General features: G+C 39.2%; 1 protein-coding gene, 1 non-coding gene and 1 pseudogene across 2 annotated transcripts; 2 read left to right on the top strand and 1 right to left on the bottom strand.

The window, feature by feature from the left end:
• The window catches only part of LOC141441246 (uncharacterized), a 14,660-nt pseudogene extending 4,142 nt beyond the window's left edge, over positions 1-10,518 (top strand).
• On the top strand, positions 4,665-4,748 carry TRNAL-CAG (transfer RNA leucine (anticodon CAG)). The gene has a single exon. It is a non-coding gene; the product is annotated as a tRNA-Leu (tRNA).
• Positions 10,290-17,253, bottom strand: LOC141440656 (UPF0047 protein YjbQ). The gene is made up of 4 exons (XM_074105180.1): positions 16,880-17,253; positions 16,508-16,644; positions 14,027-14,155; positions 10,290-13,380 (listed from the first exon to the last, which is right to left on the bottom strand). Exons 1-4 carry the CDS (start codon positions 17,034-17,036, stop codon positions 13,306-13,308), a joined length of 498 nt encoding a protein of 165 aa, XP_073961281.1. The 5' UTR covers positions 17,037-17,253; the 3' UTR covers positions 10,290-13,305.
• Between the last annotated feature and the right edge of the window lie 409 nt (positions 17,254-17,662).

Raw genomic sequence — 17,662 nt, 5'->3', positions numbered from 1 at the left:
TCAAAGTTAGCTTCCAAATTGACCCAAAATAAATAAACAAGGCAAAGCTAAATAAAGATTGTAAAAAAAACGAGGAAGATAAAAATCAAGTTTGCATTCTCTTTCTAGAAAAAATAAAAATTAAATTTAGTAATTTAGTGGCGAACATTCCCATCAGATGACCCGCTTGCTCGTTTTCCTCCCTCTCATAATAATAAAAAAACTTTCTATATTTGTCACATGAATATCTACTTTCGTTTGTCAAACAATAAATTAACTTTAAAAAAATTTGCTTTTTTATTTTCAACCTGTATACTGCATGTAAGTAATGTGCTGTAAGTTTTGCGAATAGTGAATAAATGTTCTTTCTTTCTTTTCTTTCCTAAAAATATATTTGAAAAAATAAAAGAAAAAAACTTGCATATTCCGTATTATAACAAAAGACTGTAACTACCTATTTTTCTTGTACAAAATAAGATATTCCATTTTAGCTTTTAACACCTTCACCTGCTCTACAGAAAGAAGAACGCGAGAAGAGTACACAGAAGAAGACTGACGAAGCGCTCGACGGCATCCAGAAGAGCTTGCAGTCTCTGACGGCCAGCGTGGCCAAGAGCTTGAAGCCCGCAGACTTGGACAACAACCTGACCACTGATGAGGACCCCGTGGCGCGGCGGCTCGACGCCACCGACGTCAAGATTGATGCGGTCAAGCAGGAGATTGAGAATCTTAGGATTGCTCTGAGCAAGGTATACCTAATAACTTCGATGAGTCTTTTGTACATTAGGGCATGGCTACATTACCTCTTCGACGAGTCTTTCGAACATTATAGCATGGCTACATTACCTCTTCGACGAGTCTTTCGCACATGTTACGCAAGGCTCATCACATCACTGTGGCGCGGTGTCATAGCTTGAACGGCGCGGCGTGCGGCAGCAGCTGCTGGAATGCTTACTTACTACTACTTCTTTCAAGCGATTATTGTCAATGGAGATGGATAAGTTCCTTGCAATCCGGCTCCGTCCGAGATACTGAAATACCGACTCTTTGAATCTGTGAGTCACTTCGGATAAGTATATACTTACTACTTGCGTAGGTACCTAGCGGCCCAAGGGAGCCACTTTTTAATTCGATATTCGTATCCTGCGATAGGATAGGTACCTCTTCTTCTCTGCTATTATACTAAAAATGGCATTAGCGTGAGCGAGACGGTACGATACGAACTTCGGATTTTGAACTTCGTAGGCCAGGACCCGACTGAACATATCCGATATGACTGAACGAAAGCAAAGTGATTGCTGATTCGCCGGAACTTAAACCTATAAGATATTTGGTTGGGACGATGAAGTAGGACTCAGGCCCTATACTACGAAGTGCTAAATTCGAACTTCTTATCTTGCCGTCCCGCTAACGCTAATATAATTTAATACGAGAGCGAGAGGGACAGTACAATACGAATTTCATAGTAGCCCTCCCCCCGTCCAGTTGTCACAGTAACGTCTTGCCCTCAGGACAACCTCCGCTCCATGTGCGTGGAGGCAGCCCTGGAGGACGGGCACCCGTTCAACAAGCACATGTCGGAGGCCGAGAAGCTGCTCAACAAGTACGAGCTCAAGCTGAACGAGTACAACGGCTCGCGCGTGCAGACGGACTTCGTGCCGCTCAGCGAGGTCTCGCTAGCTGACGAGGCGTGGCACAGCAAGATGACTGAAGGTTGGTTAAGAGCGTTTTCTCCAACATGACATGAAATATTGACGTTGTGTTACAAATAATAGGCCGAGAAGTATCGCGCTGCAGGCGCTGCGGCTCAGCTGCGTGCGCGCGGTCACTCTAGCGGCCTGCAAAGAGATTTCATACAACCTTGCAGGCCGCTGGCCGGCAATGCGACCGTCTTTTGTTTCAACGCGCGTTCTGCGACACGCACAACAGCACCGCCAGCAGCCAGCGCGACACGCGCGTACACAACGGGGCGCCCAGACTACCGTCCCGCCAGCTTCATTTCTTTTTTATTTTATTTTATTTCATGTAATGTTTGAGAAAAGCACTATACAAGCCTCGGCCGAAACCTGGGGTGCCGGCCTCGCATCCCTATCTATATCTGCTTGGCCGGCAACCCCCTACTTCCCGGCCTCTACAGTAATGTACTATTATACCTGCTCAGCTGGCAACGTTGCATTTTTGTTGGTTTTTCTTGATTATTCCATAAAAATTGAATGAAAATTAATAATGTTGTCTGATAGAACACTTTTTAATATATAAGTTAATGTGTCTGCTCCAATAATTATTCATGATAGATTATTATATTCCTTAAAAACGAATTAATGTTTATGACCGGGTTTTAAAGAAAATAAAAGTCTATAACAGATAATTATTGGAGTAGACACATTAACTTATATATTAAGAAGTGTTCTATCAGACAACATTATTAATTTTCATTCAATTTTTATGGAATAATCGAGAAAAACTTACAAAAATGCAACGTTGCCAGCTCAGCAGTTATAAACCCTCTTAAGAGGCCATATTGTCTAACACACTTGGAAACAATCGTATTCTTTCACCACTTCTTTATATCATACATAAGACAAGGGTAGAATGAGACGAGAATAGAGAAGAAAAGATAACGGGGCATAATAATGTTTGCCATCAGTCGCCTGTTCAATATGTGTAGTACTGCTGAATTATATCTGTATTATTAAGCCAACGATATATAATCAAGATTAAAAATCAGGGTGCCAACTTTTACGCAACTGCCGTAGGCTGCTTACTGTATTAAATATAATGACCCGGATAACTCACGTCTTAAATCGAGTTTAGCTCGACATGTTTCGGGCTAATCCGTAGCCCTTCGTCTTCGGAGCAACGCGACTCAGCGGCTCCGAAGTCTCGAAGTGCTCCGAAGACGAAGGGCTACGATTAGCCCGAAACAGTCGTCTGTTGTCGAGCTAAACTCGATTAAGACGTGAGTATCCGGGTCATTATAATTTAATATGAGTGAGTCTCACGGTAGTTTCATGTTCAAAAAAGGCTGCTTACTGTGTTGGTGTGCAATAAAAAGTTATTGTATTGTAGGTACCTATCAAAAAAAGTTTAAATATGGCAACAATTTAGTGTGGAAGTTTTTGGTACTTCTTTCATCCGATTTCGACTGTTAACTATCGGACTACCATAACTCTGTCTGGTCTGGACGTAAATATCAAGTACAAACGTCTTATCGAAATTTTTCTCACCAGTGATGGAACGTCAAGAAAAGGAGATCAAAACAATCCAACAGCTGCTGGGTGATGCAGAAAGCATGTGGAAGGATCTGCCTCGACTCCGACCTCCGGGTCGCCACCAACCAGACGCTGGCGGCCATCGCTAGCGCCCAAGCCGGGTTGAAGGAGGACGGCGAGCAGGGTAAGGATAACTATACGTTGTTTGAGAGAAACGTGTCAAAATGTGTTGTAGAGCGCCATCCTGCTCTGTCTCGTTTTTTTTCCCGTTCTGGCGGTTCACTTTTCACTAGCTCATTTGGTAATTGAAACGAAATTGAAAGCCTTATGAATATTACTTATTAATACTGTGTTTTCGTTTTAATGTCTTAATATTGTTAGTTAGAACCAAATAACTGTTCGGTCCGATCACTTATTACCAGTACACTTTTAATGAACCATAACCCCAAAGCTTAAGCTTGTGCCAAATTAGCTTCGACTAATTATATTGAATCCAAATATAGTCCTTCAAACCGGATCTCGCATCACTTATTGATCCTTCGAGCCGGATAAATCTACACCCTTATTAGAAAAAAAACCACATTCTATGGATAGGTAGTGAGTTTGTATACAATAGGTTCTTATTATTATTACATTTAGTACGTCACAATTTGTCAGGGTCCAGTCCAGCTTATAATATTTCAACCTTCAGCTATTGTTTATATTGGTCCTTTGAACCGTTTTTTTAAACAGCCGTCTCCAAGGTGACGACGAAGCTCCGCGAGATGAGCGATCGCCTGGTTGCCACTAACGAGGACATTCAGCAGAGCCTGACGCAGGGGAACACTATGAGCGAGCGAGCGTATGGCGACATTACAAGGAGCTATGATACTTTACGCACTGAGGTAAGACGCATTCAGATAAGAAAGGGTAAGGATACCATGAAGTGATTAGGATTTTTAGGGGGAAAACGAGTAGACGGTTACCTGATGGAAAACAATCAGCGCCGCCCATGGACACCTATAACATAAGTTGAATTACGGATTTGTTGCCGTTAAGGTTTAGATTTTCCACTACGAATAAAATGTAATTTAGACACTTAATATTCTAGAAATTGTGGGTATAACTTCAAGCATATTAGGTAACTTTAACATCGCATCGTAAAGATGCACTTAAAGCGGTTTTTTCGTCATTTTCACTTTTATTCTTCTACTAGGGTGCAGCGAGCACAAGCACAAGCTAGTCCTAATAGCCATAAAGCTTTGTCTGACTTTTGAAGCTTCTAATAACTATCTTGTCCCAGGTACAATTGCTGTCAAAGAACGAACACGTACTGCTGACAACAGCAGACAATGTCTTAGCGACGAAAAAGCGCATTGAATACGGAGTGCACCAGATCTTGGTGGAAGTCGGCGAGTTGGTGCGCGCGCAGGGAAAAACGCTTAACAAGACTGTCCATGACAGGTAAATGGCTGTTTCGCTAACTTTGCCACGGTCAGGATGGCCGAGCGGTCTAAGGCGCTGCGTTCAGGTCGCAGTCCACTTCTGTGGGCGTGGGTTCGAATCCCACTTCTGACAATTTTTTGTAATAAGATTTAAGATATTTTTTATAAAAAAAATATTATAAAATAAACATAAAGAGAATATTAGTGAAGAACGTTTTTACATCGTATTTTGTCGGGTAAGTTCGTATTTATCTTGTTTTCTCAATGAGTTTCAGAAAACTTCAGTAAGCTAGTTGAGAGAGCAAGACAAATAGGTACGAACTTTTCCGATAAAATACGATGGCGAAACATTATTTACTAGGTATCTGTAGCAGAGGTGGTACTGATTTCCAATGCATCAGCAACTATTCATGGCAGGTTTTTCACTGTAAGCATTTCACGAATAGTTTTTCTGTCTCAAAAATACCTGCATACAAATACAAAAGGAAATGCAGGTAAAGATTTTGCACGCTATGGAAAAACTTATACAAAAACAAATCGCATCGCAAGTCGTAAGTACTGGCCGGACTTGCGGAACTGGCGAAATGCCAACGACACCCATTTTACTGTCACTTGTCCCTTATTATACCGCTTAGGCCCGACGACCTAAATTTAGGACGGAATCAAAGTCAAGTGACAATACTTAATTAAACTACTTACTTAGACTTTACCCGCGGCTTTGCACGCGTAATCGATTAGATCGGCAGTTTTAATTGAAATTTCAGCGTTTTACTAAATTGTAATGTAGGGATTTCTTATTATTTCTTGTATAAAAAACAGCCGTGCAAAATTTTATGACTAAGCCCAGAGGTTGCGATTAAAAGCTTTGTATCCTATCCCATGGGAAAAGTAGTCTGTGTTATTCCAGACGTCCAGCTATGTAGGTATGTACCATCGCGAACCGGGATCGTTGAGTCACTCGTCACTGTTCATAATTTAGCGGAGTTTTATACATACTCGAAGTAAAACAAATACGACACGACCAGGACATCAATTTCTCTAGGTACTAAATAGTTCTTTATTATTAGAACTCGATTGATCGAGTGTTCAATTATATATATATATTTTTTTTTATTCGACTGGATGGCAAACGAGCAAGTGGGTCTCCTGATGGTAAGAGATCACCACCGCCCATAAACATCTGCAACACCAGGGGTATTGCAGATGCGTTGCCAACCTAGAGGCCTAAGATGGGATACCTCAAGTGCCAGTAATTTCACCGGCTGTCTTACTCTCCACGCCGAAACACAACAGTGCAGGCACTGCTGCTTCACGGCAGGATTAGCGAGCAAGATGGTGGTAGCAATCCGGGCGGACCTTGCACAAGGTCCTACCACCTGCCTGAATATTATATAGATTATACCCTAATAATGTGAAAATTAGCTTTCCCGCGACTAAATCCATTTGTCAAAGACTTCAACAAATCAACAAAACGTTGTGAACAAAAACGAGGTCAGCCGCGGTTGTGACCCGGATGTAATTTCCCTTACACGTTTCATTTGCATTTTTAATACTTTACTTGAATTGGTCGAATCAGCCCCAAGGAGTGGTGCCAACATTCAAGGCTTTACCTACTAACACATAACCCATCTAGGCAATGTCAACTACACAATGGTGATACGTTTTACGTACAGTGGACTTCTTATAATTCTAAGCAAAAATTCAAATATCAGTACCCTTAGTGTAAGATTTCGGTTACAAAATACGTCTCGATCGCGTTCGCGTTAAAATCTCAATTTGTATGGAAACACGAACAGCGCCTCTAGCGGAACGTTTGCGATATTGCGTATTTTGTAACCGAAAACTTACACTAAGGGGCTGTTTGACCATCCATTGATTAGTGTTAACTGACGGTTAAATGTGAGGCCGTCTCTATTTGTTTTGTTCGAATAGACGGAGACGGCATCACATTTAACCGTCAGTTAACACTAATCAATGGATGGTGAAACAGCCCCTAAGGGTACTCAACACGTTTCCACGCCTATTGTTAAATAGAGTTGTATTCACATATTTATGATCAAATTTTTGGTGAAGGGTAACATATTGGCCCATGAAAATCACATATAGATACATAGGTTCTAATGAAAACAATAAAGCGTCATCAGCTGAAACTACCATTATGTAGACCATATGGCAACGTGTCATAATACTTATTGCAATACAATTAATAAAACTGCTCGCTAGCGTCCGGCCCTATATACAACGAAGTGCACAATTCTTAATGGCCTTGCCTTCCCGTTGGCGCTAATATTATTTAATACGAGAGTGAGAGACGGTACGATACGAACTTCGATTTTCGTAGTAGCCCCCCCAATATAACGGAATATACCGGACTTTCGGAGCCAGAGGTCTGAAACCCAGGTCGTGGGCCCCGTGAGTTCCCACGAAAGAAAGAAAGAAAGGTTTATTTTGGCTCCATAAGTACCACCTAAAACTAAGGCTAAAACTAGCACTAAAACTATGTTACTTGGTGACACGGCAGGATACCAAAAAGGGTCTCCACTCAGCATGTGTTGCCGCACATTATGTGCAAGTACTTAACGCTGGTTTTCTGTGGAGCCCATACCATGGGTCGGCACTAGACGAGAACGCAGCCGTACGATAAATATAGTTTTATTTATTTGTACGGTCGCCTCGCAGATTCGACAGCATCGAACAGACAATAGTGGAGAACCAGACGACGGCGCTCGGCAACCTGAGCACTAAGATCGAATCGGAGATGTCGCAGGTGTGGCGGCAGATCGGCATCATGTACCAGCAGCTCACGGCCAGCAAGATGTCGCTCGACAGACTTACTGTAAGTGCCTTTTCACAAACTTTTACTATTGCAATTTTCCGAGGTGTGAAATCGGGATGTTGACTCCACCAATCAACTGACGTACTTTTTATGGCCTGTCAAAACACAATTATCCCATAGTTTGAATGGAAATAGCAACATATGACGTCACTTGTTCGCCAACTCAATCAACTATTTATTTGTTTTAAAGCAACAAAAAATCTAATTTTGCAGTTAATCGAAAATTAATCTGGTTTTCAGGGCTAAAATAAAGCGTTTTTTACTGGAGTCGTGTCTTCGAATTATTTTTTAATGGTGTCAACATCCCTATTCCACTCATTTCAAGACAACTGTAGCTAATGGGCACATTGGCGTACCTAGGGTTATTTTTCAGGGGGGGCCGGGCCTGGATTTTTGTGGGCACAGACCCCCCCCTCTATATACGCCTAGATAGAGGCATGAAGAAGTTATCTGATTTAGTATTTTAATCGCTAAGACCCTGATCCTGATCTTAGTTTCCAACATGAAAATTTAAAATTGATAATTTATGCAGACGGAAGGCATAGGTAGTGCCAGAAGTGAATGATTACGCACAGTTACCTACATGAAAAACTGATTGCATAAAAGGAGAATGAATGAGTGAGTGCCAAAATCCCGCTGTCATTACATGACATGTTCTTGTGTGCGTGACCTCAACTCTGGTGGCACTACCTTATACTTTACAGTAGGTACACATTCTTTTTTTCTCTTTACGAGCATCTGCATAAACGAGCACTCCATAATGATGTCGTTACCCCCTAGTCCTTAGTGTGTCACATGTTTTATTCATCGTCCGGTTTAGCAATGTAAAAATAGTTCATGGACCGTAAACGCCTCCGATTTAATCCGACTACTTCGTAAACAAACCTTATGCTTGCAGGAACAGACCGACCAATACGTTAATAAGAGCGTCGCCACCATGGACAGCATGAAAGAGAAGGTAGGTTTTCACAAGCTTTTATTTAACTTGCAACATTCAAGGTATACTTATGTAATGTATATTTTTTAAAGCCGGATCACAATAAGTACAAATAATCGGGTAGAGGAATTTTGGTGGTCCAGAAAGGATCGTCTCTGCAGGACGGAACTTTTTTAACGTTTTATTGGCATCGACTTGAAATTTGGCATCTAAACTAAAGTCAGTTTTTTACTTTTTTATTTTAATTAGATAAATGTTTTTTTTTCTTCAACAAAACCTTATTAAATAAATAATTACATAATGTTTCAAGATGATTAAAGTAGTTTTTCTTTAACAGGTATGTATAATTAGGATGTGCATAAGTACCTACATAAAATATAAAATCGTGGTTTGCCCTAATGCCTCTCAAGAGGATCATGGGTGCGAGCTGAGTCGGTCCTCTTAAGTTTTACGGAATTACATAATTTCTACGCATACAATATTTAAGATTGGTTTTTGGAATCTTTTTGTATTTTTTATTTCAATTCCAAATTCAGCGGTCCAGCGGTGGTGTAGCGGTATAGCACACGGCACGAAATGCCGAGGACCTGGGTTCGATTCCCAGCGCTAGTCTTATTTTTCTGGTTTTTCTGTGCATCTATATTTCAGTTTGTATTTTCATACAATATTTTCCTACGAAACCTTTAGCACTTTTCAAGCAACTCATTCAGCACAAATACTGCTCAGTATCATCAACTAGAATTTACAGTAGATACATACGTTTTTAGGATTCAGTATAACTTCACATAGTTCCCGATATTTTCTTGCTCGTTTCCCGCCTATAAAATAAAAATGTGTCGTCCCAGGTGACTAAAATAACGACGCGAATGGTAGAAGTGGATGACAACCTGAACTACCTGTTGGGACGGCTGTCGCTGGTCACCCAAGAGTTCGGCCACATCAAGACCGGCCTCGGCGACGCGTTGGACAAAGTCAAAACCAGCCTGAACTCCGTGCAGTCTAAAATAGAAGGTGACTAATCTAATCATTCTTTAAGAGATAATATATTCGTATCCATTCCGCTAAGGTGTCAGAGTACCCGTTGGTTGTTAGGCCGTAGTCTTCGGCACTGTCGCAAATTCGTCGAATTCTGTTTTGCAGGAAAAATAAATCTAAATTTAGTCGTTAAACCAGAGGCCGTATTGCTTAACGTTTCTGACGCCCGCGATCGCAATCAAATGACAGTTTTTTTATGCGAAATCTGTTATTTGACTGCGATCGCGAGCATCAGAAACGTTACGCACTACGGCCTCTGGATGCCATACTGTCTAACGCGTTCGGAATCGCAATCGTGTTCACCATTTCTTTCCGTTCAGAGGCATGAATGCGATCGTAACCCTTTAAACTTGATAGTTCAATACATTTTGAAACTGCTGAACTTAGTTTACCATATTTTTTCAGCAAATTGTCATTTAAATGACGTCGTATCCAAATGCAAGAACAAATGGTCGAGTCTGTGAGTCATCGATCGTCGTACAGTCACCAGCATTAATATCTGCCACAGTTGAGCCTGCAAAAATATCTGACACGTCCTTCCGGCCCTAGAATTAGTCGTATCAGATATTTATGCACGCTTGTTGTGTCAGATATTGGTGCTGGTGACTGTACCGTCATGTGAATTCACATGTTTATTATGAGCAATAAATGTGTATAGCGTCATAATATATTAATTTGGTTTCTTAATTCCAGACGCAGGCCCTGGACCACATAACATCGACAGCGCCGAGCTAACAACATGAACACTAGGATACCAAATAACTCTCGTAGATGATAGGAATTAACCAATTAAGTAACCTCTAACCGCGTAGATCTAACTTTAAATCGACTGAAATAAAAATAAGCAAGTAAAATAAAACTCGTACTATTTTAACTTTTGCAAATATTTAATCTCTTTCATAATTGTGGATCTATATATTTATATTGTACAAGTTATATGATACAATTAAATTTTATCGTGACAATGTTCAGACGTCACTTACGAGTGAGCACGTAAAACCGACAAGTAAGGTGTGTCCATCGACTGTACAATCATACAATATTGATATAATAATTGATCTTAAACAATATACACACAAATTATTTGTCTCCCTTCTTGGTTATTTTATTAATCCTGATTACAACCTCGTTTCCTATGTGCAATAAATATATTCATTATCAAATTAATGATACTGATTAAATAATTAGATAAAATTCGTGCCCTTAATAGTGAATTTGTTACGCTTAATAATATATTTGAAATTGTGAAACACTCATTGCATCATACATAGGAGGACAAATAAATGGCAACTGTATAATGGTCAGAACGTGGTCAGAACAGATTGGCCGACATGATTGTACGCGGGTTAGACATTCGCTCGTGGCTTCTCGATCCTTCAAAGGAATTCAATGGAATTAAAATTTTGCTTCCACTTAAAAGGTAACACTAGACACATTCGTTGTTACTGAACAGCCTAAACTGGGACAATCTATAAGCTAATATAATGATACAACAAAAACAACAGTCCCCGTACTTTTTCAAAACACTTAATGAATAAAACAATATAATGAGAATTACATCTACGCGAACCAGTCGCTATTTTTTCATTGGAAAACTTCTACTTAGGATATTTATTATCTTTACTATTTTTGATATTGTAACGTTGAAGCGGAAACAAAGGTTAACCGTGTTAGTAGTTTTATGAACAAAATTCAAATCGAATATATTACAAAGAGGCAAATCTTCAATGGCAGTGGCATATCTAACACTCATACACGAATAGCACTTGAAACGTTTTTTACATGTGAATCACTGTATGTATGTACATGGATTAACCTTCATGTACATCATATTAATGCAAAAAATATTTACATTCCTTAATTAATTATGTATTAAAAAAGCACTTAATAACCATCCCTTAGTCCACCTTCCGATTCTATCAAAAGAGAAAAATTAAAAAGAATGTATAAGTGATGACAAAATATGTAAAGTATTAAATCGTTACACAGCACATCCATCATGCATACTGAAGTATATAAAGACATTCGTTTACAACTAATAAGTTAAGCTCAAAGCTTTTATTGTTTCAATAACGATTAAAAAATGCCTACGAAACGCGATAAACAAATACATAAAAAGAATTTCGTAAAATCGATAATATAAAGGTGAATCTCTAATAGCCTGAATATGAACGTACAAGCTCCCTAAGTGAAGTAAGTCTATGATTGTCCATGAGACAAAACGGTTTATGTCTGTGACATCTACACTTTGTACAATGCGGTATAAAACAACGTCGCGTGCGCGGCTGCACCGCTACAAGTATCTTAGCGCCAACCGTAACTGTAATCCTACTATTTATAATTTATTAACTCCTAACTAAGTCTCATGTGTAAAATTGTGCCACACAAGCGATCTCAATGGGACATGTAAAGCTGCACGCGCATGGCAGCGGGAGCGACCGCCGCCCGCTGGGAATGTTCCGAACTAAGATCTACAATTTTATTTCACCGGAATGCTTTTGGAATGTGAACAATTCTCACTACACTTCTATTCTTGTTACGCCGACACGCGGTGAATTGCTAACGTGACAGTCAGACGAGGCAGGTAATGGGATGTGGGATTTAATACGGAGCCTCCTATCGCAATAGTTTCATTACCTTATCTAAGTAACATAGACGTGGCCGGATAAGGTGACTCGCTATACCCTAATACCGATCAAGAATACCAGATACATTATTCCAACACTTACACTTATCGCGATCTTACATGATGGAACTTACATAGGAAGACATACAACTATACACATACGCCTTTTATAAACATCGCGATACCAAATCAATTAAGTCTATTACGTAGTACATTTCATAAGGAAAAATAAATATTGCATTTGCATCCAAATAATGAAGTATAGATCCGTAGAGCAAGTAGTTGGCTGCTGGGAGAGCAACCGTTGGATGACCACCCCTTGAGTCCGAGGCACTTACATGATCTTAAGAGTAATGATATACAACTACCACCTAGGAGTATGAATGTTAGCTCATTGTCATCCCGAGAAGGACCCGTTGATACAACGGGTGTGACACATTTAAAGCTATGGACTTGTTTCACGAACTAATCGTTAATAGACTAACCTAACACGGAGAGAGAAGGGAGCTATCGTAGACGTAGACGTACCTAACTATATAACCTACTTCAGCTCTTACACTTACACGACTCGGTGTCGTCGTTATCCAGTACATTACATACAAAATTGGTATAGTAAAATGAGTGTCCGACTTCATAAAAATGCCTAATGTGCGGTCATGTTAAAAAATATAGTGTCTCCTGGTGAACTTGGAAAATATTGAACGAGTGCAGTAGTGAAAAATCGTCAATCGATACAAACCGTCGTCACCCCTTACCTCTTAGCGTAGTAAGATTATTAATGGTAAAAGTAGGTGCCACATCAACCTTTTCAACAATCGAACCTACGGAGCGGCTCGTCAACGTTCGTGCGTGATCTATGTACATATCGACAAGTCGCAATAACAAAACAACAATCACTTTAAAACCGTCGCACACAAACTATGTACAAATTCAACGGGCGCAGTTAAACCTGGCCAACGTAACATCGATAGGGCTCCGGCCGCGCGGCGCCCGCGGACCCGGAGGGGAGCCGCTCCCGTCAATTCACTCTCAATTCCTATAAAAGCTATATTACAAATAGGACGCTCCGGGAGCGCCGCGCGGGCCGTACAAAATATTTATCTTATGTACATATTGTCGCTCGAGGAGTAAGAATTAAGTGGTAGGGTAGTGCGGCGGGGCTCGGGGCCAGGGGCCGGGCGCGGCGGGGTTTACCTCCGCGCGCTCTTGGAGGAGGGGCGCGAGTGAGGGCGGGGGGTCGCGCCCCCCCCGCGCTCCTAGCTCGAGCACGACGCCGGCGACGCCGCCGACAGCGGCGAGTCGCGCGGGCAGCCCGACAGCGTCACCACCACCTGTGCCAAAGAACACGTCATGACTTGTACGATGACCAACACTATGCTCCGCTATCTGGGAAGCAGTCATACACCTTAGAGTATAGTGTATTGTATACTATACTATACACATACATATTAAACCCTTCAGACAGAGAAGCCCGATACCTTTCTCAAAGCCATTTAGGCAATTTTCAACCTGTAATTTTGTTATGGATATTAAAATAGACAGTACAAGGATACAGATTATGAGACTTTCCAACATACAACAAATAAAGTACACACATCCCATGCATATGCTCCACCCTAGTATGTGATTCAGTTTCCTCTTAGCAAAAATGCTACATTCACTAACGCATTCACTGCCACCTGACTTCCACTGATGCCATGGACGCACATGTATGTTCAAAATGTATGAATAATTATGACAGCGGCACTGGGCGAAGTTCCGAAAACGCATATGTGTGTGAATGCGTTAAAATTAGACAGACCCCTCCCTTTATCAGAAACTGAAAAACATGGCTAGGTGTCAATGTGACAAAAAGGTTTGGGGACTATGGCTCTATATAAATAACTTGCAGACATGCTTCAACAACATCAAACAAAAGTATGAAAAATTTATGATCACTACAAAGGTTAATAGGTTAATGAGAGATCATAATCTCACCTTCCGGCTGCCAGCGTGATTCCGATGCTCACAGAGCCACACTCCCTGCCACGTGCCGAGGTTTAACTTTCCATCTGTGATGGGGATCGTCAGAGAGGAACCGAGGAAGCAAGCTTTCACATGTGCCGGCTGCAGGACAGAAGTAATATATATTAAATAAACATTCATATTCCATGTATGGATAAAATGAAATTGGTTTACTTAATGTAGAGTTGTACAGTCTATTGAAACTAAAACAAAATTATTATAAACAATACAATGGTATTGTTTAGGTATATTATCTCAACACAGACATACAGATGCAGTAATATTTTAAAATGAAAATGAAACAGAAGTATTCATTTCCAACAAGTATACATATGTCACACATGAAAAAGAAACTATTCAATTTATCTACATATTTCTAAAACTATATAATGATATAGCAGTTATATGAGGTTGGTCCTCCCATACAGGAGCAATGTAAGATTTAATCAATATTTTTAGGTATTTTTTTTATTTTCATACATAAAAAAACATACATTGTGTAAACAATTTCATAGATAGAAATTTTAATAGAAAAGATAGCCTAAGCATATAATATGATAGATTTAAAGTAACAAAAGACCAATAGACAAAACGGAAATGTCTTTTTTTATATTATATAAATATTTTATCATCAGAAGCTTGACTGATTTTGTTACACTACTGTTAACAGTTCAATGGTTGAGTGGTCTGTGAATGTGTCAACAGAATCATATGTCGCAAGTTCATGCTGCACTATTACCAATATGGTTGGCTGAATTTTTTGTTTGGATGTGTTTATAAACAAAACTGAATCATGGGTTTTAGTGAACAGACCCAGGCGCAGATCTAGCCCTCAAAAAAGGTCACAGCCACTTCAAAATCTGTCAAGCGCGAGTCAGAGTATGCACTCGCGCATAAACAACCTTTTTCCGTGCATCAAGACACACACTTCACAATTATATTAGGGTTGTGGGCATGCCCATCATGCCCACAATGCCACAATGTGGATCCACCCATGAACACACCTCGTAAGTTCACAGGGTTAACACATCTAATATCTATTTGTGAAACCAAGACACTAAAATGATGTTTCATGTGTTACCTGTTTTTTACATCTCATAAATAGTGATGTGCCATAACCAGTAATCACCGAAAAGTTTTGGTAAGTACATATGTTATACGTAAAAAAAATAAGATATGAACAGATCTGTGATGTACTAACACACATAGGGCACTCAAGACATTTGAAAATAGGTAAAATGGGTCTAATGAAAATGCCACTGTTTAGGAGATATTTCGACTTTTTGTAGATGATGTATTTAAATTTCATTTTGATTCTAAGCAAGTTCTGCCTGAAAGCTCAATGCTTATGAAGAGTAGAATATTGAATGCTTTAATCTTATTTTTGTTTCCATAAAATACTATGTTTTATTGATTATTTGCAATTATGTCAAAAACCGAAATGAGAGCAGCACTTTGTTAAAAAAAAAAAAAAACTGTTTTATTTCACTAAGTTACAAAATAATATTCCACTTAGATTCTAATCTTAGTTTTAATTTTTTTTAACAAATCTAATTATCGTTCTTACATCTAATTCAATAAGGAAATGACATTAATCATATGATACACCTACTAATCGGAAAGGCTGTTTATCAGCATTTTTATAAGTGTTTATCAATAAGTTAAACCACTAACTACATTTACTGTAAATTAATGAGGAAATCAAAAAAAGGAATTGCGTGAAATAAAAGCACATTTTATAACAAGTAATTTTAGTTGGAAAGGCTGTAATTATTATGCTAGTCACATTATTTTTACATTTGACATTTCATACTGTCACTTTAGTATCTTGGATTAATAAATAGAGTATATAAAGCTGCACAGAATACACTAACATAATTTAGGTAACCATGAATTTTAATGGTTTTACTTTTTTTTTACAATAAGGTATTTTAAAAGATGCCAATGTGTGACGAGTAGGCATGGTGTGGTGATTGTAACTTAATGTAATTATTAGTGAATTAGATATTTCTTTCTAAATCATTATTATTCTGTCAAAAACTAGAAAATATTCTTATTAAGCAAATTGTGAATAGTTTGAGTTAGTGACACATTTATTTCAACCAACTGATAAGATACAAGTGAATGTGACCTGTCTATGACATTGACTCATAACAAAGTCCATTTCACAAGCATATAAACAATACAGTAATATTTTCATATGAATTATCCACAATATGCAATGTATCACCTTGAAAAGACAACTTGGAGATATTAATAAAATTAACAAATGAGTGCCAATTAAAATTGCATAAACAAACACTTGACAACTGTTATAATGTTCCAAGTTCAAACATATTTCTACTAAGTAGGATCAAAACTTAATGTTTATATTACAGAAGCTGTTCCAAATTTGATTTTTTCATGGTTAATGGTAGGAAAGAGTGTGTTAGCTGTTTTTAGTATTTTAATTACCATGTCATCGGGCCCCTCGCAGGAGTGGCGGTAGGGCAGGCCCTCTGGCACGATCTTGTTAAGCATCATCTCCATGTCATCACGCACGTCTGGATCCCAGCTTTCGTTGAGCGCGAGGCTCGCCGAAGTGTGCATAACTGAAAACAACGTGCCCTCCGGTTAGCCGGTTTACCACCCTTAAGTTTTGACACTTCACGCACTCTCGTAGTAACATATCGCTACCCGATCATTCATATCGACATTGTCGCAAGTTTTTCAATACATATCGCAATTAGAAAATAGCGCGAGATTAAAATGTAGGGCAATTTGACAAGTGGGAGGGGGTGCAGCAAAGTAGAAGTCAGCGATGTTCTAGCGTAGACTGGTACTCACTCTGGATGTGGCAGAGCCCGATCGCGAACAGCGATAACTCGGGCACCTGCTTTAGGATCTCCTCGGTGACGAGGTGCACGCCCCGGTGCTGCGGCCTCAAGTTAAGCTTCCGTTGAAACCACGCGGATCCGATCTGAAGTCCTCGGTTCGAGGCCATGTTTAATTTTTACAAACGCTACAGAATGACCGCAAGAACGCAAACGATCTTACACAACATCACTTAGAACAACCTTTACACAAATTGACCCACAATTATCATAAAAGATTCATCTTCGATCTTTAACTAGTAATAAATATAGCGGAGGTTATAGGACAGATTCGACACCCTATTTTCTGCGGGAAGGTGAAACAGTCGTTAAACGAAAGAGAAACATGATTCAACAGTTGCCAGTGTAAAAAATATCAGCAGTCCAATATGAGTTTCATTCATAAATTCGAGTAAAATACCATAGTTTTATTAGTTCTGGCCACTATTTCTTCCGAAGTTTTTGAATATTTTTACAAAATTAATTGATTTAATTGAAATGTAATTTTTTAATTCAAATGTAACTGTAAGTATCTAATCCTTTCATTTTTCGAACGCCGTTTTGTATGTCTAGCAGTTTATACCGTAGCTATTTATAATATTTCAAATCAATCAATAATATAATAACGCAGGACTATGTAATATATAATTAAATAATTAAGTTACACTTCACAAACAAACCTTTACTTCACTAATTATAGCCTTTACTTAACTGATTATAGCAACACTATTCACTTGTGTTTAGCGGGAATTTTTAA

The sequence above is a fragment of the Choristoneura fumiferana genome, chromosome 23 (assembly GCF_025370935.1).
Source record: "Choristoneura fumiferana chromosome 23, NRCan_CFum_1, whole genome shotgun sequence".
Taxonomy (NCBI): domain Eukaryota; kingdom Metazoa; phylum Arthropoda; class Insecta; order Lepidoptera; family Tortricidae; genus Choristoneura; species Choristoneura fumiferana.
The sequence above is the reverse complement of the archived record's forward strand: the minus strand, read 5'-3'. Positions and strand labels throughout refer to the sequence as shown.

What these genes read in the sequence shown, in the direction of transcription:
- LOC141440656 (XM_074105180.1), bottom strand. Translation starts at nt 17,036, where the DNA reads ATGGCCTCGAACCGAGGACTTCAGATCGGATCCGCGTGGTTTCAACGG. An exon ending in CGGGCTCTGCCACATCCAGA is followed by an intron (nt 16,645 to 16,879) that starts GTGAGTACCAGT and finishes CGTTGTTTTCAG; the next exon opens with TTATGCACACTTCGGCGAGC. An exon ending in ATCACGCTGGCAGCCGGAAG is followed by an intron (nt 13,381 to 14,026) that starts GTGAGATTATGA and finishes TCTTTGGCACAG; the next exon opens with GTGGTGGTGACGCTGTCGGG.